Consider the following 27809-nt stretch of genomic DNA (forward strand, 5'->3'; position numbering starts at 1 on the left):
TCCACCTTTTAAAGAAAGCTGGAATCTTTTACAGTTGGGACTAATAATAAGAAAATCCTGCCTCTGTCCCTATTTGTGGACAGTTTCTTGGGTTCTTTGACTGTTTTGTCCTTTGTCTTTTGGAATAGAAATAACTCTTACTTCATTAAGTTGAAAAAGTAAATGCATTTTCAGATTTATGTTTCTGCTCGTATGAGGAATGATTAGGTTTAAATTAAAAAATAATCCAAACATTTTTCTATGGAATTTATTTTTACTTACTATTTCTTACATGTCTACAAAACCATTGTCTTCCCAAAATTCTTCCTTTGATCAAATGATTTTATCTAGAAATAAGGCATGGAAATAGCTTATGATTTGGCTAACTGATTATTTTCACCAAATATTGTTATCGAGTTATAGCTATACAAGTATTTTTTCCATAATATTATTTCTGAGAAATATTCCTATGTTTATGCTAGAGATGTCCTGTAACAGCTGAAACCAACATGTAAGTGTATTTGTGGATGTTTGATTATCCTTGTTTCTATAACCGATGAAGTTAATAAAAAAAAAATAAACAACAAAAGCAAAAGTTGGAATTCCTAATCCCAGAATTTATTTCAAGATACTGTTTTGTGAGGTCAGTCTCTAGAAGGTTATGGAAAGGAGGGATGTCAAAATGAAATAATTAGAATTAGTCAACACATATTGAAGTAATACACTATTGATCTTTGACGAAACAATCATATGTTTATTGTATATATGGTATAATGAGCCATAACTTTATTGACTGGGGAGTCACTTATCTCCTTCTATATCTGTATTTGTTTGTTACAATCAGTGAGAGCCAAATAACTGCAACTCTTTCCTTTAGTGCCAAAGCCTCCATAGGAGTTGTAACTGGAATACAGTTTTGGCTTGTCCTACTGCTGTACACCGTCACAACTATTTGATGTAACTGCAGGAGCCCTTTTAATAACTGGTCTTTGTTTCTGCACATCTGACCTGGATTCTAGTGCCAGAAAATCTGAACAAATTTGACCGTAAACATTACATTGTACAGTACTAGTGTCTGGGTATAATCTTCTCTTTGAAGTTTGTTTGCATCCCCCTGGAGGGATTAATTCCCTGCTGTGGGAAGGTGGGTTAAAAAGCACTGAAACTACTTTACAGGTTTTTAATTGGAGAATTTAGTATACATCTTGTTCTATAAACCAACTGATTCTGTGGGAGTTTCACTTCGGTTGTGTTTTTAAGTTTGTTGTATGCACTTGTAGGTGCAAAATATTCAGAAATGGTTGTTCTTAGTGTGTAAAAAAATGTAAAACAAAAATACAGTTTGTATATTCTGAAGTTATTAATTCTGTCTGAATAATCTTTAAAAAAAATTTCCCACCTAATACTTTGTATTTAAGAGGTGTCCTTTATTCTCAGAAGTTTTAGATGAGTGTATCTCCAAATATTCTGTCCTTGTGTTCTAAACAAAGCTGGTTGGTTGTTTGCCTCTAAGCAGTATCAGCTGTATTTAATAGCTGAACTGTATTTCCAGGCAAAGCGCCATTCTGGAAATATAGTCCTAGAGGCCTCCATGTAGTCATCTCTTTCTCCTTCCTTGGCTATCTAGTCTTTGCTGGAAGACTAAGGATATACATCAGTGTGTTTTCTGGAATCAGAAGGATGTGTATTAAATGGCAAGGAGCAATTACTATTAAGAAAAGCAAAACACATAAAAAACACGTAAGGAGCAAATTATCAGACGTGTTTAAAAAAAACATTCTTCCCATAGAATGGATTCTGAAATTAACTGAGACAACTACCTCTGAAGTTTATGTCTAGTCTGGTAGTGCTATCGACCGCTTATAATGCACTTAATTCTTGCATCAATTTTCTAATACCGTCTTGAGGAGAATGAATTGTTCCAAAGCTATAAAAATCCTAGTGTGGGGGATTGTCTGGCTTGTGGGATGGTAAAACATGCCTCTGTTTTGTTAATAATCCAAAAGTTTGTATAGCAAGGGATATTTTCCATGTAACTGTTAAGTATCAACTGCAATTAAAAGCTTTAATATATTTCATGGCTCATTTGTTTCTTGCTGAAATGGGAAATACTGACTCCTGTTATTAACTACTGACAGACAATTGTACATTCAAGTGGCTTTATTGCTTGTATAATTGTTAACAATCATACATTAAATGTTTAGTAACTTGCCAAATGGATGAGAGCAGCATTTTACATCATCTGTAGAAGGCTCCCTCTTAGTTACCAAGACAGTTGACTGCAGAAGAAAAAAATCTATTCTGGGCTCCAGGAAAGATCTCGATAAACTAGAAGGAGTTCTTGGAGGGCCACCAAGTTGGCAAGGGAGCTGGAGCACTTGTGCTGTGAGGGGAGGTTGAGGGTGCTGGGCTTGTTCAGCCTGGAGAAGAAGAGGCTTCAGGAGACCTGTACAGCAGCCTTCTGTATCTGTAAGGAGTTCATCAAGGTGACCAGTTCTCAGTGCATGGCAGGAGAACAGGAGGCGACGACACAGATTGAAACGAGATGTTTTAACTGGACATCAGGAAACGTGTGTTCACTGTGAGCACGGTCAAGCATTGGAAAAGGTCACCAAGAGAGGTTGTGCAGTTTCCATCCTGGGAGGTTTGAAAGACCTGACCGGGTGACAGCCTGAGCAACCTGGTCTGGCCTCACACCTGCCCCTTCTCTGAGCAGGAGGTCGGACCTAAGGCCTCCGGAGGTCACTTCCAGCGCGAATTGTCCTATGATCCTACGATTTGATTCCTAGAAATGCAAGCTCCAGGATCACTCAGAAGATGTTTTCTATTTTAAGTAAGAGAAAACTTTCTCAAAATAAAGAAAGTTGAAAAATCAAATGTTTTGTTCCAGTCCAGGCACAACTCTGCCGAACAGCAGTGCAGTGTGGGAGCTGAGGAGGGAAACGGCCGCGGGATCAGCTCAGCTGTGGGCTCTTCAGCCTTTCTCGCCTGGATTGCTGAGAAATAATGAGTATCTGTTCTCAGCATTGGTAATTGTGTATTTCTGCCACATGAAGTCTTTGGTATGTTGTGGAATTCCTAGTTCAGTTGGATCTAAAAGCTATATTTGTACTTTTCTTTGCATATTCATAGATCTTATTTGGGTACTTACAGATTTTTCTTACTGGGTCACTTTATGTAAATGTGATATCTGTATTTTGAGAAGCATGAAGATATTTCGGGAGAAGACATTTAGCGATCCAGTTTTCTGTCTCAGCTTTATGAATGCAATTTCCTTGGAAGCTGGGAATTCCCAGCTTCCCCTTGACTAACTGAATCTATTAGAGTGGACTTGGTTTTTGTTTGTTTTTACTGTGTTTTTTTTGTTGTTGTTACGAACATCTGACTTCCTGAAATTGAACAGAAACACAAAACTGCTTTTATTTTTAACTTTCTGCTCACTCTTAATTTTTTCCTATATAGTTCTGACAGTAGGAGTATTTCTAACTTTAGTTATCATTTGGATGTAAGGAGCTATCTGCCTTACTAAATCCAGGTGTATTACTTCTAAAAAAAAAAAAAGTAAGAAAAAGCAAGCAAAGAGAGGTTTTTAGTTTTGTCATAATTATTTTAGAGATTTCACTGATAGGAGTTAACCTTTCTTCAGGAATTAAATAAAATAAAACCTTGAAAATTGAAGGTGGAGGGTTAATAATAATGCAGTGCATTGCCTAGCGGATACCAGTAATATATTCTAGATGTAATCTAAATGCATCAGTTTTGCCTTTCTTCTGCGATACTTAAGTGTGACATAGTTTCAACTAAAACATACATCTATTCATTTTTCTCTAAAATAAATATTATAACACTTGTGAACACTACATGCAAAGTTTAAGGTCTACCATTGCTTTTCTTAGGATACTTCTCAATTTCAATATCAGTCTTTGTAGCTGAAGAAGTTTATGCTGTTGTTTCATTGCTGATGAATCTGGTGCTTCACAAATAAAGAAAGATAAAAGTTACTTGTTTAAATATAAGCTGGAAATGCTAAATTCTCTGGTCTTAGGGGAGAGCTACAAAGAACTTGAATTGTTTCTGTTACAAATTGTAACTTCTGAACTTCGGGAATTCAGTAGCATTTTATACTCTTGACATATTTTATGTTTACAAGTATGGTATAATACGTTGGAAAAGCACTTGCTGTTTTTGAACTTCAGCTAAAATATTTTCTCCTTTTACCAAAACTTTTCAGATGCAATAGAAAGAATTTACTAACAGATTTTATTTAAATACCTACATAAAGAAAGCAAAATCATGGTAACTACTTAAGAAAGCTTTCTTTCAAATTTTCAAAGCACTTTATGATCTGACAACTGGTGCAGTTCATTCGTCAGAAATCTGTGACAAATGTAAGGATCTTGCTGGACCTGAGCCAAAGATCCCCCCTTGTTAGAGGGGGCTGTGAGGAGAGCTGGAGCAAAACTGTCAGACCATTGGTGTAGAAAAAGAATTTGTTAGTCTAAAGTAACCGATCAAAATCGTCTCTAAGATATGAACATCTGAAAGTAAATGCTCGTGAGAGTAAGGCACTCCCCCTGCACTCCTGTCTGGGAGGACATAGCATGCTTTTGTATGGGGTTTTTGTGTTCTCGCCAAAGCAGACATTATAAAAGTACGTCAAATCTGTAGCTTTACCATGTAGTGTGCCAAAGGCCTTTCTCTCCAAGGACCTCATCTTTCATCTTTTTGTGAGTGTAGCGTAAATTCTTGCTGTGTGTTCAAGGAAAAAGCTGAAATGGTTTAGTACAGTTAAAGGATTTTTCTTTCTTTCATTCTTTTTATTTTTTTTTTTTCATTTAAAATGATGGTAAGTTGGAAGCCTAAATGTGATAGCATGGACATAGTGTAAGTGTGCTAGAGTTTAACAAATGTTCACTGGATTAGTAAAGGAAATGTAGTTTATACTACTTCTTTTATGACAGAATTTAAAAGGTCTTGCTGGAAGACTCGCCATGTGCTTCTTTCTTTTCTCGAAAACATACCACTAAGTTGAAAAGGGAGATGAATCTTAGAAGGAAACTATTAACTCTGAGGGAGTTTATCATTGTTTGAGAGAAAGGATGGAATTTGCATTTGAATTGGCTCTGAGAGTAGCATGTACTACTAATCTTGTTCCTACTAGAAGCTTGTGAGTAGTTTAAGTACTTCCTTCTTTACTTTTCATGTTCTAGCCCTGTGTTGTAATAGCTCTTCCCCCACCTGCCAGTAGATCACGAATGTTATAACTGAAACTAATCGAAGCCCTTAACTCCACAGGGAGATGTCACGATGTACTCGGGCCCTAAAAGTATTCTACGGTTGTCGCTGTGGTTCCCGTGACAGGACTTCCGAGGCAGAGGGAACCAGCAGGCTTCTGCCTGTGCCAAATGCACGTGCTGCTGCCCCTTGCCATTCTCTGTCGTATGTTGTAACTTTCACTGCCACATCAGTACCTGCCAAAACAGATCAAGTATTGTCTTGAACGTAAACACTGGTACTTGAGTAGAGTTAAGAGTTGGTAGTTCAAAAGACTGTAAACCCTACCTGTGCATCTGTCAGAGCAACCTGTATTTTGTGAAGTGGAAGCATTTTGTTGCTTGAAGTTTGCCTGTTATGTATTGAGAAATAGGTAGCATACTAAATATTTAGGACTAACAAAGGAAGTGCAAAGTTCACACTATGTTCTAGTAAAAAAGGGCTTTGTGTTGAACGTGTTCCTTAATTGGGGTATTACAAGTTTTCCTGTCCTATCTGTGTGACACTGTGTTCCTACACCCAACTTCCTATTGCAGGACTGGAAAAATAACCAAATGTAAGGAGATGGCTAGCATCTAGGAATGCTAATTCTTCTAAGCTGCTTCTTTGTTTTCCTGTTTCCATTTGATTGCTTTTCTTCTGAGTACCTACAAGGTGGAAAACTTTCACAAAGAACTTACTAGGACTGAAGTGTCCGGATCAAGTAAGTAGCATTGTCTGAACTGTTCTGTTCAAAGACAGTTCCCAGTTTGGATTTTACAGTATAAATTAAATACGGAACTCAATTTGAGGAGAAAATCACTTTATGAAACATCAGAATTTGTCATACTGCAAGTCATCATATGTTTTAGTTAAAACTTTTCTTAGGTCTGTTCTTATCTGATGATACTAGATTTAATAAAGACCAAAAATGTTAGTTATGAATGTTCTTCCATTTCTCTAACTTACTTTGTGGAAAGAGATCTGTTGTTCGTCCTTCTTGCTTCATCCTTTAACTACTTCTGTCTGCAATCTTTTCTATTGCACAAGTATTTACCAGTCTGTGCTATATTGCTGCTGCTGGCACTGTTTAACTAGAGAGAAAAATTCAGCACAGAAAGTCTTACTCACAAGACTTTAAACTCTTTTGTTGATTTATATTTTTTTAAAGGAGCTTGACATCTTCATCAAGTTCACAGTGGGCCTGCTTTGTTTGCTTTCTCTTGAATGCTTGATAAGATTTTTCTTCTATTGTTTTGTGCAGCGAGGACAGAACTTGCCATGGCTGAGGTGGTTTTTTTGTAAATCCACAATATGGTCATTGTCTGCTGCTGAATAATTGTGACTGCTTTTTGTACAACCAGAACTAAGGCTTTGGCTGTGAACAGATTCCTTCTTAGCGTGAAAAGAGACTAATCCATGTAAATACAGCCCCAAAATAAAGCTTTACAGAAAAAGGGAAAGGCTGCTAAGCAGGAGGGCAGAGGTCAGCAATTTAACCTTTAACCTAACAAATAAGAAGCATGAAAGTTCCTGAATTGGTTTACAAAGGCAAGCTCCTGTGATCTGTCAGTTTTTCTTTTCATGATAGAGTTGGGTGAGAAAACTGACTGACAGCTAGTGCCTTTTTAACTGCAGGTTGAAATTAACTGCTAAACTGAAACTTTTTTAGGGAGGTTTTTAGTGGTTTTAACAAATTATTTTCATTCACTAGCTGTATTTGTAGTTTTTCTTGAATTTATAGAGGTTTGAGTGGTTCTTCTTTTTAAAGAGTTCTTGAGAGACTCAATTTAGATACCAAATGCTACTGAAGCATTTGATATTTCAGCATTTGAAGCGTTTAAGAATTTGATGAAGCACTTGTTGCAATTAACTCTCTGTTAATGTGTTCCTTTAAGAGTCGGGCTGTTATTCCAATAACTGCAAGCAGATTGTACTCTGAGTAGAGTCAAAAAAGTTGTTGTTATGGGGGTGGTTACTTAATCTAAGGGAGTAATTTTAACTTTAGTTTTTGCTCAGTCACAAAAATTTCCAAGGTGGTTTGGTTTTGTTTGTCCTTATTTAATTGCAACAGGTGATCTCATTAATGCTGTTAACTTTTGCTTAAATCTTAGTCCATCTAAAACCAGTTGTTAATTTCAACATAGACACTTCTGTGACTGGTAAAGAACTTTAATTAGAGTTTCATTCAGATGAAGAAACAATGTCTTTAAAGAAGACTCCCTGTAGATTAAGACTGGGGATTTTTTTATTATTTATTTATTTATTTTGCTTAATGCTGGTAGCAGTGTCCTGGTAACGACTGTCCATCCAGAGTTGTACTTACACTTCTTACGAGTGTCTTCGATAGAAATACTGGATTTTAGGAGTCATGACCATGTTTAGTCTGTGGGAACATGGGTCAGTAATTCTACCTAGCAAATAAGTTTAACAAGCAAGCAAAGTAAAATTGGTAAAACAAAAGAGGAACCAGGTCTATTTTCATTGCTGGTTCTTTTTGTTTTACGTAGTTCCTTGAAAGAAGAGAATGTAAACTCTAATTCAAAAAGAGGCCTAGCAGAGTGCCCTAGGCAGTTTTGGTCTGCTTCTCTGGGATGTGATATTTTTTGTCACGAACAAAAAGAGACGGTTTTTTCTTTTGTGGTGTGTGTTGTTTTTGTCTTTCTTTTTTGGGGGTGGCTTTTAAGATAGGCGTGAAATGAATCCAAGACTACCGTTTTGGTTCAGCCATGGCTGTATATTAAAAAAACAAAACCCCCTAACCTTTTGTGCTACTAGAGAAAAAATTGACCCTGCAGTTTTCTGTATGAAATGCTGCTGTGTGCTGATGCCCAGTTACGGGTTAGTGTGTGGTTCACTTCCCTGTCGTAGTGATTGTGAATAACAGTGATGGTAGGATACATTTTAATCACTGTATTATATTCTGTTTATATCTGAACATACTCATTATCTGTGAGCAAGGTGTCTCACCGGCTCGCCACTGGATTTCTTCAAGTGAGAAGTGAGAAGAAACGCCAAGGCAATGCTGCTGAGTCCTGACTGATGAGTTGAGGGATTTGGCCCTGCTGTGGCCCAGCAGATCTGACACATCTATTGGCTCTTGGGAAGATGATTGTTATGTCTTTTTTGGTTGGAAACAGTTTCACATATGCTTTCTAATAAAGCCTATTTCACGGAAGAGTGGGATGGAAACCAGGAAGTTTGACCTGCAGATTAAGGATGATAATCTCGGATGGAGGGGGTGGGAGCGAAGAGCTGGTAGTGATAATCTAGGATTCAGAATGGTTTTAATCTCAGGAGGTTCTGTTTATACTTGCAAAGGGGCTAATGTGTCTGTGTCCCATCCCATCTCATCTCCCTCTTCCCAGTAAATAATTAAGTTGCTTGTTTTTTTCTGAAGTCTTCTGTTGCTGGCCATGTGGAGAGTAATATTTTTTAATTTGATAGACAAATTAGTAAAAATAAACGATGCCTACTGTAGATAGTTAAATAATACAAGTCTGTGTAGAAGGACCATGTAGAAAGTCATAATCTGGGTGGAAAGCACTGCAGTTAAAAGATGAGGAGGAGAGTGAATGAAGAACTATTGCCAAAGGAATATTAGCAGTGCCAAAATACGGGGTCTGTCTCAGTCTTCATCAGCTATTACAGTACACATGCCAAGGGAACGGTTGGGGGGGAAAAAATAGGGGGTGGAGAACTTGCTGTGACTATTCTTTTTTAAGCAGTATCTTTTACACACTGAATTTGTGCAAGGATTTTGTATGGTGCTGAAGGGAATTACAGTTGCAACTCCCATTACATTCTACTGGGATTAACTGAATCCCATCTTTACTTCATTTGAAGGGTCTTTTATGTTGAAACTACATAGTTAGGAATATAAACATCAGCAACATTACCTCTTTTGAATTGGTTCTTACATGCTTTTATCTCTGAAGTAAACAATTAAGTCTTCAGGTATGTCTATGTGACCTGTAAGATACGTTAGAGGTCATTGAGGTCTTCTATTCTATTCCAAAGGTACTGAAAGGGACGGTGTGTGGAAAAACGCTTATAAGCATGAATGCGACTCAAAATCAGATTTTGAAACATGAAGACAAAATGTCTGGTTAGGTATCACAGCACAGGTATACAGTAGAGTCAGGCTTCCTCACTTTATGTATTTGCAAGCTTCGTATTTCACTTAATATTAAAATCCCGTGCTTCATATTGTTGTGAATAGGACAGTAAAGGATGGTGCAGGCAAGTCAGAAGAGATACCAGGACATAAGAAACAGCTCAGGCAGAATGGACAATAATTTAGGAAATCTCTTCAACAGGCAGCTGAACAGAACTGGCCTGAGGGAAAGGCCAACCCAATGCTTCCTCCCCCCCCCCAACAAACAAACAAAAAAAAAACACAACAAAAAAACACCCGCCAGCAACATAAAAACCAACCAAGTAAGCAAAACACAACGCTTTCCTTTGCAATAAGTATGAGACTGTCTTCTGAAGCTGCTCTTCGCTTGCACCTAAAGTAACACCTGACTTTATCTGATATTTCTCTGTTGCACCTTCACTCAGTTTAATTTGAATAGTCTATCAAGCAAGTTAAAATAGATTCATACAGAGCAGGTCATTATCTATAGAATTATAGCCTATACCCACAAATGCATTAAAATTCATACTTGTAATTATCATAGACTAATACATTGATCTCATCCCGACTTATCTAGAGATGATATTTGTACATGGAAAATGATATAGATACTTGCTTATTTTGCTCTCCTGTAATTAACGTCCTTATACATTGAAGATAACATTTCTCCTGTGTATTTGTTGCTTTTATGTAATGGATTAAGTGCCTTACCTTTGTTTCTAATAAATCATCTTGTTTTGTTTTTAATAGTATTGTTTTCATTATGGTTTCAGAAAATCTGCTCATAAACTATTCACTAAAAGTACATACCACTTCCATGCATTGTAGATTTTGTAAGCAGTATGCAATTGAATAGCTTTTAAAGGTAATTTCTGCTGGAAATAATTAACATATTAAAATAGGAGTGTATAGCTTTGTGTACACCTTAGCAGTATTCATAAACAAAAATAGATTTAGTGAATAAATAGAATTATTTAACTGTTCAGTATTTTATTTAATGAAATGTAGAGGTAGAAAATAGCAGAATCTCACGTTTTGCCATCTCTCTCACATGGAGATTGCAAAATGCATGCCTTGTTGCACTTAAAATACCAAATGTGGTACCCAGTAATACAGCAATTGTAGCACTTTTCATTTTGATGTATTTCTTCTTGATAGTTTGCTTTACCCTGGATACAGGATTAGGTCCTTCACTAAACCATCCTGAATCAATTCTCTACCTAGGCTAAATGCTTGGAATACAGTGGACATCGCATGGACAATTGGAATCGAATATTGACAAGGTTTTAAAAATAGTCATACACCTCAATTTTGTTTATCTCGGAGTTTTAAAAACCTATTGACCTCATTGCAGCTTGACTATAATTACCATGTTTAAACTTCTATGCATTTTTTAGTTTAAACAGCCTTTGTGTTTTTTTTAAACCAAAAGAAAATTAATGAGAAGAGACAAAGAGACATCAAAGAGGTTTTCCCTCTGATTGCAGTGTTAGAAGTTTTGCCTGAAAATAGGTTACATTTCTTGTGTTTTCAGCTGAATCCTCATTAACTTTACATTTTAATGATGTCCAGAGCAAATTATGCCATTATGGTAGATGCCTTAAAGGAAAGCTTAAAGGACACCTTTTTTAATGTTTGTTTCTTTATTGGTGGCAGTATTTGTACCAGTATTATAAACAGTGTTAGAATGCTAAAAGTAATCCCAAGACATATATCAAAAAGTGGAAGATATTTCTGATATATATATATATATATATACGTACACATACATTCATATATATACTGTAAGTATCTTTGGTTAGTATTGAACACAAGTGGAGTATATTAGGGGGATACCTTCATTGTCGTAGAAGAAAAATGTAAATCGTCTTTTGAAAGAGTTTATAAATTACTTCATCTTATAATCAGTTTAATTTATAATAAAATGGAGACAGATGATGTAACAGAGCCTCTGAATTATTTTTTTTCTTGAACCTTCAATGGAGTAGATGATTGAAATGTTAATGAAGTGATGGTTTGTGTTTTTACAATGAGATAAAGCATTATTGGAGGATCTCTGTGGAATTTCAAATTCATTCAAATTGGGGAACTGTGGTTCTGTGGCCTAACGCAACTCTTTTACTAAAAATTAACATTGTGTAATTAACTTCTTAGATGAGGGAATCTTGTTATATCAAATGCAGTAACATCGACTTGTATTTGGTGCACCGTACGTAAACAAGGTTAACTGAAATTGGCAGTAGCTTGAATGGAAGTTGAACAGTTGAGAATCCAGGTAGTTTAAGGAAATCCTATAAAACAGCAACAAGTTTTTTTTTTTTTTTTGGCTCCCCTTCTCCCCACTCACACTGTTGCCCCACAGAAGCACACGTTTCTGACTGTAGCTCAGTGAGGAGACAGACAGAACAAAAGGCCTCATGGACAGTGAGGTTGTTTTTTTCCCCGTCTTCACACCTGGTGTCTGCATATTGTGAACAGAACCTTTTGATTTTCTTGGGCTGCACTCTAATCAATAATCTGAATTTTTGGAATGTGAGGTTGTGGTGAGGGGAGGAGAAAGAAATAGCAATGTTCCAAAGTTCAGCTAATAGAAGATGAAATCCGATGGACTCAATGAAAAGTTATGTAAGATCTGAAAGCTCGGTATTTCATGACTGTATTGCCATAATGGAAGTTGCTACTTAATCTGATTATTACTGTAGGTATTACTCTGTTTGACATATGATTTTACTAAGGTAGTGTTCTGTATGTATATGTTCAGTGTTTCAGATCAGTATTTCTCAAAAAAAATAAAAATAATAATAAAAATATCTTTTCAGTGGAAACAATTGGCTCATCTCTAGTGCTTGTTTTTAATAAATGCAACCTCTTCATATGTTCCAGACTTGAATTGCTGAATGACTGGCTGTCCACTGTAGCATTACCAACTGTTTGGTGTTGCTGCTCGTCTGCAGGTATAGCAAACCTGTCTTCTCTAGTTGAGTGGAGCTGCACTTGCATATGGTTAGCTGATAGAAGATGCCCCTGAGAGCTCATATTGGTAGCCATGACTCAAAATAATCCTTTTGGTCCTGAGAACTTCACTTTAAGGGTGCTACAATTTTATGATCGGCTTTTCAACTGGTGTTTGTATAGCTACTTCAAAAGTTTTATTTTCTTGGCAAATGCATACATAGCTCTTACGTAAATGATTTTTTCCCTTTTATTTTGAATTCAAATAAGAAAATTTTCACTAAATGGCTTTTTGCCTGGTTGTATTCTTTCTTCATCCTTTATTTAGACTGGTATGCGTGTCTTGATAGAGTTATTTGATATTTCCATCGTTAATAACTAATCAAATAGACAAAAAAACTAAAACTGAACTTAACCTTTCCATTTTGATATGGTTCTTATTTATTCTATTCTTTCTTAATAAATTTTATGTAGAAACTGTTCAGAAGTTAAGTGCCATAGTTGTGTAGGGGTTATGGCAGACCCAAAGTGCGTACTCAGGTTGATGTGTGGTCTTAGGTGGTCTTTTATTAGAAAGTGGGTTTAAGTCTTTCAAATGTTCGACTGTCTGTAAGCTAGATGCTTGAAAACAGCTTTCAAAAGTGGTGGCTTAAGTTCCTAGCTTAGTTTAAATCTTTTAGCATAGATTCCTTCTAATATAACTTTAGTTTGAAGATCGTATCATTAAAGATATGCTCTTTGTGGTCTCTTTTTCTCAGATTTATTTTGTAATTATCAGAGAATTCACAGTAACTTAATCCTTAGTTAAGATGCATAATAAAAATACTGATTAATAAGCTCTAGCTGACAGGAAGATGTGTATGTTATTGTTATTTCCATGCCATGCAGGATTTTTGTATAGAACAATATTAGCAGTAAAAACCTGACGTGTTCTTCCTGGTAACTTCTTCTGCAAGTATTTGCAGCGTGGCTCTTTCCAACCAGTTATGTGGTAATGATAGTGCAAGGCTGAAACATTCCAATCATTCATGCTCCTGTCCTCCCTCTCTCATACGTGTTTCTTTGCTCAGCATTTTTGCTGTATTTCTTTGCTTTGTTGTGGTCAATTCAGTCAGTATAATAGCAAAGACATTGGCTTTTTTCTTTAATAAAGAGTTATGTTAGAAATATACTATAACGGAGATAAGAGCTATTTATGTCCTAAGCTATTGATTTTTAATTAATGTTGCCTGGGCTCATACATGTTGGCAGAATTGCTAACAGCTTGTGGCATTTTTTAATTCACATCTTCTTTTTTGGTATTTTGACAGTGTCATTCATATCTCATGAAAAAGTACCTTGTCAGGTTAAATGTGTTAAAACACCGAGCAAAAAAAGGAGAGAATGGAACATAGGGCTGCCTAGAAACCTTGATCCATTGCCAAAGTATTTAAACAATTTAGTGTTTTGGTTTTCTAGCTCCAAGCTGCTTCTCAAATCCCTTGCTAATTAATCCAGTTAATTCTTTGTAGACTAACTGTATGCAGGGCTTTTTCTTCTGCTTGTATTGCTGAGAACCCTGTTTTGTTTGAAGCAAACCTAAGCTCGGTTATAAAGGTTGTAGTAATAAAGTGAGTACTAGTAGATGTAAATACAGTGTTTTGAGTCTTTTTAAAAGGAGTTGTGTTTGTGTGTGTAGCTTCTAATTTAATCTTTCATGTTTAAAAATCAAACATATATGCTTGTGTTAAAAAGATGGAGAGAACTTTGCCGTTAGTTTGATTGCCTTAGAAATGGGAGTAGAGCTGCTATGGAATGGTGGTGGTGTGAGATATTCGTGTTGCGGCCTTGCAATTAGTGATATATATGTTTACTTTTTTCAAGGAAAAGTGCTGTAAATATTGTTCTCTTCTGTACTCTGAAATGGATGTTAGGATATAGGGCAAATAACGGAGTTTAACAGGAAGGAGAGTTTGCAGAAGTGACCTGTTGATTCTCTTCAACCAAGAGACTGGACTCCCCTGCTGGCGGTACAAAGGTGGGCGAACTCAGGTCTCAAAGCAGCAGCTAGGGAGCAAGGAGCTTGGAAGCCCAATTAGGCGTGGTATGAGATAATGAGAAAAGAGACTGTACACTCCTCTTTAAGGTGTGTTTGTCTGCGATAAAAGCAGCTGGATCTATTGGACATACTGTACTGCTCTGGAGCTTGCTTTAGTTTTTAAGATTTGTTTAAAAACTGCTCCCCCTCATCTTGCTGCTTATCGGTGCATATGGCTGTGTGCGATAACACAAGCTGACCTCTAGCTACCAGCCAGGTTTCTGCCAAGCCCCATGGGAGAAGTCTCTGTGAACATTCTTACTTCCTTCTCCATCAGCTTTCTCACTTTGAGAAGTTTCATCTGAGGACTTTTTGTCTGTAGGACACGTCTTTCCCTCCTATTCTGTGCAATGCTAGATGTTCTTGCAAGTCAGTGTTGATCCGTTGAGAGAATGTTTGTGCTGCCACCTCACCCTAACAAGTTACGCTCCTTGTTTCTGTAGTCATCCTCAGGAGATTTGCGTGTCAGCACAATGGGAGTCGATGACCATCTGCACTTCACCACCTTGTAGATAAATCTGTGGAGAAAAAATGTGGAAGTGGATTCAAGTTGCATTTTTAGATTTCCTTTGCAATTCACAGTGAAGGAAAAAATTGTTTTCAGCAAAGCTGCTGCTAAGGGTGGGCAGATTGGAAAGAGCTGGCAGAGTTCTTGAAAAAGTCTGAAAATATAGCTGTGATTTTGCTGTGTAATAAAGCTGGGCAAGGAAAAGAGAAGAGAAATGAATGAAATTGTTAGATTTATATACACCTGATTTTCAGGGCTGGATGGTAAATGAATATAATGTGATTTATGAAATGTTTGAGCTCAAAATTAAACTAGTTCACTACTTCAGAAGTATATGGGTACCTGGTGATATGCTATCATACATCTTGGCAGTATCAAATGTCTTAAAATGTTTCCAGTGCATTTCCATTTTGCAGTTAAAAATCTTTTTGATAGACTTCCATTTTCTACCTTGACAAAAATATTTTAAACATTTTTAGTGAGATGATAGATTTCCAGTCTGGTTGCACTGAACATCATCAAGCTCCTCTTTATGTAAAACAAATAACTCTTCAGACTGATGGTATTGCTTTAAATGTGCTAAACTTCTTTTCTTAGAGGCTGTCTTTTATTATAGCATCACACATGGCATAAAGTGAGCTTTGTTAATAGTAGCTGAAAGCACTGCACATACAAAACAGGTCAATACTGCAAGTGTAAATATACCCACAGTTCTCCTCCAGTTCTTGATGCTGTCACGTTAATGAACTTTTATGCCGAAAGAGAGAAGTCATTTTGGGTAGCTGAACACTCAGTGATTTTCTTTCACTGTCATCTCATGGTCATTAGCTAGATGAGATGTATTTTTCCAAGCCGGGACCTCTTCCCCTGCACCCTCTCCACTAAACTTTGAATAGTGTTCAAGAAGCTCATATCTGTCATTAACACATCTGACTCCACAGAAAGTTTTTGCAGGAGAGTGAATTGAATGCTCTCCCTGTTTTTACAAACTTTCCTCTCATTTAATGCTTTCGCTGGTAAGGCTTTCACAAGGCTGCAGCGACACTGTGGCTGTAGTTGACGCTCACCGTGACCAGTCTCTGATTTCTTTTGCTTTTTCTTTGTTTGTTTGTTTTTTAACTCTCTTCCAGTTCCCAGGCCCTTAGAAGTTTTTCGTTACCGTTTTGGTAGAATGAAGACCACTAATGTGAGATAAGTTGAGATGGGAATGTTACGCAGTTCAAGCTGAAGCAAAATAGATGAAATTAAGTACCGGAGGGTACAAGGCTGCTGTCTTTTATGTATGAATTTATATGCCTTAAAAAATCAGGAGTGAGTTGATGACCATTGAACCTAGTGGTCAGTTAGGGCCCTTAGCAACCACAGATTTCAGTAGTGGAAGCAAGTTAAGTGTGAAGCTCTAAGGTTGTGTGCGTTGTTGAAGAAACCACGACCATCCTGTTATTTGTTATAAAAATGTCTCCTCAAAAATGATCTATAGGTCTGTCTGTTCTTTACTGATAATGATATATGAATGTAAATCAGACTCCGTGCATGACTGATGGTGTATATTTTGCTGTATGTTCCAACAAGTGAAGATCTCCAGTACAGAAAAACAATAGAATTAATAATGGGATTCCCAGTTTCCTGTGGCACAATTTCATCTTTGATAGAATCTGTTTGATGCCATTTGAATAACTAAAGCATCCTGACATAAACAGAGATGCAGATATAGAAATTTTGAAGGCATCAAAACCCAAAACTATTCTGAAGAGTTTTTCTATAAGGTCTCCTATTGCTTTCAGGGAGATTCCCATAGGAGATGATATTTGCACAGATCAATGACATGTAACAGTGTCATTGGGAGCAGGTGGTACTCTACAGAAGTAGCATGTGATAACTTTGAAACTGGAAACGGTTTGATACTATCAATATTGAAAGTATGAAAGTAAGGTCAGAATTTTAAATGTTATAAAGTTACATAGCTTCAGGCTTAGAAATCAGTATTCACTGTTGCTTGTGTAACCAAGAAGGTATTCTCTGTGTAGTTTAAGCAATTATACAATTGCTGAAGAGTAGTGTTTTGTGTGTGTGTGTGTTGTGTTTTTTTCAATTTTACTGTATTATAACACTTCAAGAACTTAAGGTTGGTTACACTTGTGTTCCAAGTGCTTTCTGAGTCAGTTCAGATTAAACCTGAAATGTGATGGTCTGTATGTCAATGAATATATTTATGCAGTACTGGTATGCATTCTCCTAGTAATATGTCTGTCTGAATTTATTATGGTTGAATTTGAGAAAGTGATAAAAAAAAAAAAAGTTAATAGTCCGTAAAGTGTTCTCTAATACATGGAAAATATAGGTTATTGGCAAATTAAAATAACCATAACGTCGTTAAAACCAAAACCCAAAATGGTGAAAATAAAGCAGTTTGGAAAATGTTTATAAAACTCAGAAGAATTTTATAGTAAGAAAAGTCTGGAATTATGTTGGAAAACACTGTTTGTTTTCATTAATAACTTCTTTAGGTTTTGTAACGTAGTTGACTGATTGTCATGGCCATGTTGTGGGTTTAAGTGAGTTCCTTGTAATATGGTATCCCTAAAAATCAGTATTGCATTAAAATGTTATTCCTGGCTTTCTTCAAAACAACAAAGAGAATTAGAAATTAAATGGCTGACACAGGAAAATAGAAAATGTGACATTATGTAAAAGTTTCTCTCTTAAAATTAATTGAATAAGGATTTTTTTGAATGGAAGTGCTTATTAACATGCCAATGTTATGTATGAATTAAGTTGGCTATAAACTGTCACTTTATCAAACATAAATGTTTTATTTTTGCTGTAAAAAGCTAGCTTGAAGAAACTTTTTTGGGGGCTACATACGCTTGACCCTTCAGCAGAAACAGTAATCTTGGGAAAGCAGATAGGCATACATAAGCAATTGGAAATACATGTCTTGTAAATATTAAAGGGGGGTGGCTGTTTCCTGTAAAAATGTCAACTTTCTAGTTGCTTTGGTCTTATCTTGCATAACTTGAGAATTTGCATTCTGGAAGTAAAAACTAAATAGGCAGATTTATGCAGTAACTGCTCGTGTCGGGTATTGCTGAACTCCAGACGATGCGCTAACTCGATTTCTATTTGCTGCATGTAGTTCCACGTGGAGAAGGTCTCTACCTTTCTTCCTTCATTGCTTCTGAGATATGACGATTTTTTAATTTAATTTTTTGTCTTTTAAATCTTAACCTGTGTGGTACTGGCACTTCCAGATTGTCACATTTAAATCATAGCATGAAATATTGGTTAACCATTTCTTACATATTTTCAGGACAAGGAGAGCTTGCCAGCTGCTGTTGAAGTGAAGAGGCTGTCACCAGGCAACTCTGCTGTCTCAGAATATAAATACAAAGAGGCAGGAGAGAAACGACTTCAGAATTCATGGCCTGAGCATATCTCCTTTAAATTTATGGTGTGGTGAAAAGATTACAAGAAAAAACATCCTGATCAAGCAAAAATCAATTAAAAATTAAAAACAAACGAAAACCAACAATAGAGGCCTACTTAAATGATGTGCTCCTACTCAGTTTCTGCATTTAACCTGTTTTGTATAATTATTACAGGCAGCCTGTACACCATTTCAAAAGCCACGCTTTGTGGGTTTCTTGAACATTGAATTAGGATGTTACCTAATTGTATTTTTCTAGGTTTTAGCCACTGTGTAATTTGACTAAAATTTCAGGGAAAAAGAATTAAAAGTGTAGCCCATTTGAAATTTGCTCCTGGAGTTTGGCTTAGATTTCAACCAACCCAGAAATGTGCTATCACTTGAAGAACAGATGGTTATGAAGAGAAATATCCCCTTAAGTGCATAGTAAAGCAAACTGAAAAGATTGATCAACCGGGCTGTAATGTGGACCTGAGGTATCACCAAAGTAATTAACCAATGCATATGAAAGAACTGAAGACCTCAAATAAAGGTGTTAGAAGCATGTAGCAAACAGGATTTGAAATAAGTACTCTTTTGTCTTCTGTATATGATCTCTTGTTATTTTAGCTTTAGCATCCCCTCTAACAGTTCTAGCTTTAATTACATCAGTATCATCAGTTTAAAAATGTATCTGGACTAAAAGTTTTCTTGTGTTCTGTGTAAAGTGATAATTCTGAGTTTTCTGACCACTGAAGAGATCTTATGCCTTCTAATTTGTTCTTATTCTTACAGTGTAGACTGTTAGTAGAAGAGAAATGAATCTGCTATTATACAACCGATTTTAGACCGATTTCTTGCTATAGCGGAGTGAGTGAACAGTTCTGTGGTGCTTAGCTGCATGCTGGCTTAAAGCACCATGTGGACAAAGCAGAAGAAGTTAAGAATTTAGCATTGGGGTAATTCCCCAACTATATTTTGTCTATTTCTCACTAGGGTAGCATCAGAACTGTTTCTCATCTTCCATTAAAAGCAATGGTAAAGTTTTGATTAAACTTCCATACGAGAATCCAAGACATTGAACAACAGCAGTTGAAGATGGACATGATACCTTAGAAAAGGGTCTACCTACTCCGATACATGTCTTTTCTGATACCCTTTTACTAATCGCTTTTCATATCTTGACTCTGACACGTGTTTTCTTTGGTCTGTTGCTTCTTGTTCCCGTCACCCCGTGGTGCTCTGGAAGGGAAGAGCCGAACGTGTTCCTTGGGACAGGAAGGAGTTGCTTCATGCTGCAGGAGAGGCTTGAAATAAAATGTGGACTAAACCAACTCTTCAGGTTTAGGTCTTTTGGTTATGTTTGTGTTAACATTTGGATCAGACCTAACTACAGTGGTTTTTTGCTAGCTCTCTGATACTGTTTCATGGTACATTTGTTTTTCAAATGGTATTGAAACAAAAGAACAGATTCTCTCAAAGTTGTTACTGTGCCAGAGGAAAGTGGAAATGCCATCCTTAACACTGCCATTTTCTTGTAGTGGGAGGTCCGAGGGGTGCTATGTACCCTTTAAAGGACAGTCAGGACAGTGCAACAGCCTGACATGACAGCAACTCCTAAGCAGGTATTTGCTAAGAGGAGACGAATGTAGCCCCTTCCTCCTGTACAAGACAAGGAGTTTTTCCCACCTCTTATCCAAGAAGTGAGAGGTGTTTCTCTTTTTTTTTTTTGAAATGTAGTCACCTGTGTGAATATTTCCATTGCATACTATTCTTAAGTTGTAGTTTTGAATATTGCACCTGCTGTGTGTGCTTACAGTGCATGTTGGTGTTGTGATGATTTGGGATAACTTAATTGTATGTGTTGTGAGGCTGGCAGTATTTGGTTTTGTGTTTCTGTTGTTTAATTTTTTAGTATAGTTTGGAAGTCACAATTACAGAATTTTCTTTTACATCTTGGTTTTAGGACTCTTACACTTTTAGAATAAGGAATACTTTAACAAGAAAAATTGAAGTCTTAAAAGCTTTAAATTCAGAAAAAAATCCTTTTATAGGTATTTTCTGAGTGAATTTGTTCTGAGGCTTCTGGTCCGTATTGAGTGTAGGTTTTTCCTCTCCCTCGTTTTCTCCCCCCCTTTCCCTCCTCCCCCTGCCCCCTCTCTGTGCTGTTATCTGCACGCTAAAGCTTGCAGCAGTTTGGGGGCAAGCAGAAGTGTTCAGCTGTGCTGAATACAGGACATCAAGGAGTTTGCAGAGGTTTGGAAAGAAGTTTAAAATTACTTTTTCGTTGTGCTACATAAGTACTATAATGCGTTATGGGTGTTGAAATTGAAGCTGCTCTGAATGGAATTCCATTTCATTTTAGAGGGACAAAAAAGAGTTGCAGCTGTAAAGACCTTAAAGAAATCATTTAGCGAGGAAAAATGAAGTAATTATCACTGTATAATAAACTTAAGTTTACTTCATCTGAATGATTTGTAGCCAGCATGGATTAAAGAAGCTGATTTTTTTTTCTTTCAGATGTGTCAAGATAGTATGTGTTATTGCTTGTGTGGTTAACTGTGGGAAGTGTTTTCTGAGAATTTTTGAAGAACTTCCCTGGTTCTATAATTTCCGTATCTTTCAAATGCAGACCAATTTGAGATGTGCTGTTTTTAGAAGTATTTAATCATGCTTCTTTTAAAAGCAAAACTCTTCACTTTATGATTGATGAAAAGTTGAGAGTAAAAGAGCAGCATAGTTACACACTAATATGCCATTGTAGCATATTCCCATCCTGTCATCTGGAAAATTAAATCAGGTTACAGCATGGATTAGCAGCTAGACTTTTGAGGAGGGGAAGGTAGTGTCTTAAATGCCATGAAATTGAACAATGGGATTATACAGTTCACAGCTAATTTCAGTATTCTTCCCTATTTGGCTTTTTATTGAACAAGATTCTATAGGCGGTAATAATTTTTAGAACTTGGAAACTTGGTGAACTTGCTGTGTTCACACAGTGCGGGATCAATGCTTTGGGCTATCCATTTGATGATATTCTGTAAATGCATAGCAAAGAAGCAAAATGTCACAGTGCAAGAAAGTTTTATTCCTCTGTCTCAGAGAAATGGCATTGTCTTCTCTTCCCCCTTTTCAAAACAAGAAGTATGTCCAGTGACAGAAATTTCATGTTCTGTTCGTGCGAGAAATGCTTGAGCTGCTCTGTTGGTAGTTTCCCTAAAAAACACCTCTTCAAAGTGACAAAGGAAACAGCTTCAAAAATAAGCACGTGATCTATTTTTATGTGTATTGGTTTTCTGGTTTTGTTATTTCTCTAACTGGTTCTCCCCAGAACAGAGCATCCATGGTGGGTAATACAAGGAGGTGGTCTTTGGCCCAACGACGTTTTCTGGGCAGCAGTCGCTGTGTATGGAGCTGCATCCTCAGGGAAGAGGGTTTACAGTGGTGTGTAGGAGGTTGGTAAGAGAACCCAGTCTGACTTCCATGGAGTTACTTGCGAATCTTAGGGAAATTCGTGATACACCATTGGTTCAAAAGCTTCTAAAGATAAGTATGAACATCAAGAATCAAATAAAGTTGACTCTTCTTAGTATCAAGAGTTTTAATTTAGCATCTGATTATGAAATACTCGGTTAAGACATGAACATGTGACCGCTGAGGAGTTTTTACTGATAGTAGTGGTGGTGATTAAAGCTGAATACTGAAGTCCTGTTTGAGCTACCCTTCTGTATTCTTCCATTGGTATGCCTATTTGCCACTGTTCAGAAGTTGGATGTTGTGTCGGCTGTGGCTTGAGGCAGGCATAGATCAGCAGGCAACTTGGGCTGATTTTTTCAGTGGAGAGCTGAGCCTTACTGAGTAATCGTCACGTTTGTTTTGTAGATGTTTATATTTCATAAAGTCAGTGTCTGTCTCGCTTTATTGTGTATGTAAACACAGTTGAAAATACCTTCTAAATGAACGTTGCATTAGCAATGAAGAATGGATAAAGTGATGAAAGCTGTAATGATGTGTGACAGTCTCTCTTTCCATTATGTAGTGTTTTCCAAATAAGGATGCTGAAAGTTTAGTAAACATTCCCAGACCGTATAAAAGCTGAAGTGATGGAGCTGATGCAATGTAAAATATAAAGTACTTGTAAAAATATGCGGACGTGCAAGCATTTGGTTGCCAGGCATAATTTAAAGGTGGTTTTCTTAACTGTAGGGTTCCAGGTTATGTCAATTCTGATGCTGTTATGAGATGTCATCAAAAGCAGGCTGTATACACAGTGTGTATTCCCGGTGTCTTGATCAACAGGTACGTGACGCTGAGGGCGATTCCACAAGATACTTGGTGCATCCGACTAAGTACATGTTGCTGTTATTTCCACTGAAATTAGCGGATGAGAAATTAAGTTAAATTTCATGCGTTGTGGATTAAATTAAATTTCTTCTAATGTACGCAGTTGATATAAGATTTTTTTTATTTATATTAAAGGCAATAAAGCCTAGGAATGTCTCAGCACTATGATCCATTTTGGGGGATTAAAATGCAATCGTAGACTGTGTTTTGGATGAGAATGAATTCACCTTGAACCTCTACAAACTACCTCAGGTGTGGAGTCCGATCACAGTTGTGTCTTTTTTAAATTACAGTGTGGAAATGTTAAATATGGGGAGATGAAATAGTGCAAGATATGCGAGGACATCCATTTGCCATAGGACAAGTTCAGAAGTTCTCATTTCCCTGGTCTTGAAAAAAATCCTATCTACTTCGGTTGGGTCAAGTCCCCAGAGCACAGCAAACGGTCAGCAAATTTCGTCCTGTCTTCTCACTGAACCTCGCAGCATGTGTATCTTACTACCTAACTTTAAAAGGCTGAAATAATTTATCTTTTAGTGTATGTATTGAAAGACAAAAGTGGCATGGCACTAGTTAAGAACTAAAGAAGATTTAACAGCAAAGGAAAAATTATACTACAGTAAAGCTGCTGTGGGGAAGAATTTAGAAACTCTCCCCATCTTGTGTTACTTAAATGATTTAAAGGCTCATTTTCATAGTGTGTCTTACCTGTGCTTTTTGATATTTCTGTGTGGAGAGTTTTGGTTTTTCTTTCAACTTTCTCCCGTTACCCAACTCACTGAAGGCACAATAGAAGCAAAAGATGCTCTGGGTATTTACTCACGATTTATGAGAAACTGCTGGGCTGGCTGACCTGTAGGCAGGGTTCTGAAATTGTGCCATACCTGCCTCCTGTGGTATCCAAAGTACCGCAGCAGAAGATAATCCACGCTGCCTTTTCTCAGGAGACAGCGGAGGCCGGCCTTCTGCGCCTGCACGTAGCCGACCGCGCGCCGTGGAGCTGGCAGCCACCATCGCCGCCGCGCCGGGAGGGGAGGCCACGGGGCGGGCAGCAGGAGCCTGGGGCCTGGGGCCGCTGCTCCTGGGGGGCTGCTGCTGCTGCTCCTGGGGGGCTGCTGCTCCTGGGCCGCTGGGTCGCGGTTGTTTCCGTGGCAGGAGCACTGACAACATTCGGTTTTGGAAGCAGCAGTCTTAAGCTAATATAAAGGTGACCTGATTTTTGGTGTGTCGTAAAGACCTTAAGCCGTGGTGTAATATTTCACTAGTGTGTATTATCTCTAAAGAACAAATAATCAGAAATGCCTAATTTCTGAAGGAATGAAGGAAAATCGTTTTGTAGCAGATCAGTTAAATGTTTCAGTGACTTTGAAAATTGAAATACCTCCCCATTGCTAGCTATTGATTTCAAGGGCTGTTAAAGAAATATAGATTGTGATGTAGTGACTGGAAAACCTGTTATTGTTTGTTCCTCGTCATTGGTAATCATCCCAACTGCCTCGTTATTATGCACAGCGCTCAGTGGGAGACAATGGCCGGGAAGGGGCCAGTCCTGACAACTGTGCCCCTGCTGTTCAGAGCATATTCTCATCAACTGATGTACAAAATGTGGTCCTTGTAGAGAGATGAGGAGAATGGGGGTCTTCTGGTTTCTTCTAAGTTGATGTATTTTGTCTTCTGTGTGGTAGGAACACACGTGGAACAGGGAAGGGCTTTCCTGTTTATTTTATATAGTGTTTTCTGTGGCCACTGCTTAGCCTTGCTTCTTGAGAGCACATACATTCGAGGTAGGAAAATAATGTAATTTTCTGTAGGAAAAAACATATTTAAGTAAAAACTCTGAGTGAAAGTTGATGTATATAAACCAAAATTAAACCATAAAAGCCTAACAAAACAAAAAAAAATCATTGGCTGTGATTTTTAAGTTACTTAAATCCTGTTTTGTCTCAGTTCAGTGAGAGTGGTCTGTAAGGTAGCTTCAGAGATGGGAAAAGCACCAGCTTGTATTTATTTGCCCATGACATCTTTTTAGCTAATAGATTTTATCAGCCAGTGTTAGCATCTTGCAGAGGGGTGCACAATGCAGCTCTGTCTTCTGGATGATGATCTCAGTATGAGCTTTCGGGGTTTATCTGAGTGCTGTCAAATATGTTCCTGTAGGCCTTCCTGCCAGCGACGCACCTGCTCTTACACACACACTATTTGTGTGGTTAATCTGGTTTGTATTTTTAAAGAATGGTGAATGTGGATTGCAATCGGTGGAGGAATGTGTTAACCCTAAACACTATGGATTTATGTTGCAGTTTAATTCCTTGTTTTCTTAAAAATAGATACATGATAAAATGCTGTGTGTGACTGTGTATGCGTATACATCCAAACATATCTACTAAGTCTGGGAGCAATGGGTCAGCAGAAAATGGTGTGCGGGGGGGAATGCCAGTATTGTGCTTCAGGCTCCTTTCTTTACCAATTTCTTAAGAAATGTTACGTACTTTGGTATACAAAGTAAGGTGTTAATTTCTTTTAGTGATCATCATTTCCTGTGAAATTCTGAAAGATTAGCCTCAAATAATTTGTTGTAAAGATATGTATCATAGTAGATATTAGTTTCATCTTACCACTGATAATGTGCTTGCTTTGCTGAAATATGAAAGGTATTGTCCTGTAAGTTGTAACTTGAAACACTTGAGTATAAGGGACTCTTGGTGTGAGTTCAACTCTTCTCATTTATTTGCATTTTTGCATACTTAGCAGGTGTAAGAATTGTCAAACTAAGGCTTAAAAGGTGATCTCTTGCTTTACAGTTTGTTCTGTTAATGCAGAAGGGTTTGCTCATATGCATGTATAAAATTTGTTATATTGTGTATACTGTTGTTTAGTAGTAAAATGTATAATGAAGCATCTGAATGTCTGGAAAAGTTAAGCTAGAAAGTTGTTTATTAACCTACAGTCTTGCTGTAATTCTGATTTTAAAATGAATACGCCTTATCAGAAAGTTTGCATCTGCTAGCAATTGGATTGCCAATCAACTAATTTATTACTAAAATAAACTTTGCCAATGAGAAATCTAGGGTGGGACTATGGTAAAACAACAGTATACGGTGCTTGTGTCATAAAAACGAGACTCTTCCCCCCAAGCCTCAGTTACGGTGTGGTATAACAATAATGGAGCAGTAGTGATTGCATATGCAGCTTGTCCCTACATAACAATCAAAATTTGTGGAAACACATTAGAAAGATTGAAGCATCTGGTAAGGGTATATCCACAGTGCCAAGCTGCAGACAACCGAAACCAAGGGAGTTTGTGCAAATGGTAGAAACTGGATAGGGTACTGGCTGGTTTTTCTGTGTTACACTTCTTATTCTGAACTCTTCTGTGATTGTTGTATTTTTTAATTTATTTTTTTTATAATTAGATAATTTCTTTCTAGTCTGGAATCTGGCCTTCTCAGCCATATTCCTTTGAAAAACGGATGGCTTTGAAGCGTGCTGTTCTAAATAGGTTGTCATATAAATAATTTCAGTCATAATTTCAAAAACAATTTTGTTGTTTTATGAACATCTCTAATTAAATTTAACATAACTTCTTAGGGAATATTGACATGATATTTTTTCTGACAAGCCAAAGGAATAAGGACAGTGCATCAGTCTGAGTGCTTGCTAATCGGACGTGTTTAACATTTGTTTTCCTGATGGCACAGAGGTTCAGGACCATATTAATTAGCTCTTTCGAATTCTCGATGAATGTTTTGTTTTCTAAGGAGTGTAACTTTTCTGTTAACATTAATTTGAAGTAATATTTTCAGCCAGAAAGCTATTGCACAAAGTAACAGCCTAAAATTCAGTGTAGCACCAAGACGTGTTATAAAATTATATGTAGATGTATGTGTGTACATGTACACACATTTATGTTTTCATCTGTTTTGTGTGTGTATGTTTTATATACACTTTTCCTCTTTCTAGAGGAGGGTAAAGGGAGAGCCTTGAAAAGTCCTTCCCTGCTCTTATCAACATAGCAGCCTCAGCTGCCCTCCTTGGATCCCCTGCCAGGGTTGCTATCATCTTCTGATCAAATATTAATGTGTGATTCTCTGCTTGCTCACTAATCCAAAGCCAATTAATATTATCTGTCAATTATTTACAGATCCTGAGGTGCGGAGGCAATTCCCAGAGGACTACAGTGACCAGGTTTGGAATGCGTAATTAATTTTTTACATGACAAAATTTATTTCAGGGTTGTTCAACATATTATTGCTGCTCTTTTTACCGAAAGAGATAAATGCATTCTTAGAAAGAAAAAGAAGCTATAATTAGGAGCAGAGGATAAAAACATTTTCACATTTAAAGCAGAAAACGGAAGAATTTTGGATCTCGTAAGATTGTTTTACAATCTAGGTTTTACAAGCGAACATGAGAGCGGGAAGGAAAATTGATTAATAAATTTCACTTTTTGCCTTTAGGTGCCACAGTCTGCAGTTCATTTGGCAGTCCTCACTTCATTGTCTGAAAGGTTTATGGCTATATTTAACTGGGCACCTGGCACTACAGTGCATTTTTTAAATTCTTGCCTGATCATGCAGTCTCTAGTCTGTTTCAAAAAGATGGTCTGAAACTATGCCTGAGCAGGTAGAACGCACAGGTATTTATCGTTTAGCTAATACATGCATTGAATCTGATTATTTTTTTTTCACAGGATCTCTAGGTGACTTTGAAATTAACAACTTCAAGTTACCTCTTGTTTTACTGTGTCTCATTAGTAGTGGATTGGGGCAGGGGTTAGAGGTTAGGGAGAGGGGATTATTACTGCGGTGTCTGTAAGTACTACTGGAGTTAATGCGCTGTTGTTGTTTGTCAATGTTTAGGGCAAGTGCTGTATTTAGGTTGTGAGTGCAAGCTGATTTCTTGCACCTTTGTTTCTGGGAAGTGCTGAAGTTATGGCACTATATAACTATTTAATATAACAATAAATTTTGCCTCAATGAGTCTCTGATTTTGAGTTAGGGTCAGCAGAGCTATTTTATTTCAGATCCTTTCCCTTTAATTACCTTTTTTTATGCAATATGAAATTTTGTGGCACTTAGTCTAATGCATTTAACAATTGTTTAGACATGATAGCTCATCAGCACCAGAACAAATGTTTTCCTAAGTAGCTCTA

The 27809-nt window shown here is 37.1% G+C and overlaps 1 protein-coding gene across 10 annotated transcripts in view; it reads left to right on the forward strand.

Moving 5' to 3' along the window:
- The window catches only part of DENND1A (DENN domain containing 1A), a 194393-nt gene that overhangs the window by 7330 nt on the left and 159254 nt on the right, over positions 1 to 27809 (forward strand). For all 10 annotated transcript variants that reach the window (XR_010826022.1, XR_010826024.1, XR_010826023.1 and 7 more), the window contains one exon: positions 26799 to 26842. Coding sequence is in view for 6 of the 10 variants with exons in the window: in XM_066980576.1 (XP_066836677.1) it covers positions 26799 to 26842 (44 nt within the window). In the remaining 4 variants the exon portion in view is untranslated. The remainder of the gene's footprint in view (positions 1 to 26798; positions 26843 to 27809) is intronic.

This window comes from Anser cygnoides, chromosome 20 (assembly GCF_040182565.1).
Source record: "Anser cygnoides isolate HZ-2024a breed goose chromosome 20, Taihu_goose_T2T_genome, whole genome shotgun sequence".
Classification (NCBI taxonomy): Eukaryota; Metazoa; Chordata; class Aves; order Anseriformes; family Anatidae; genus Anser; species Anser cygnoides.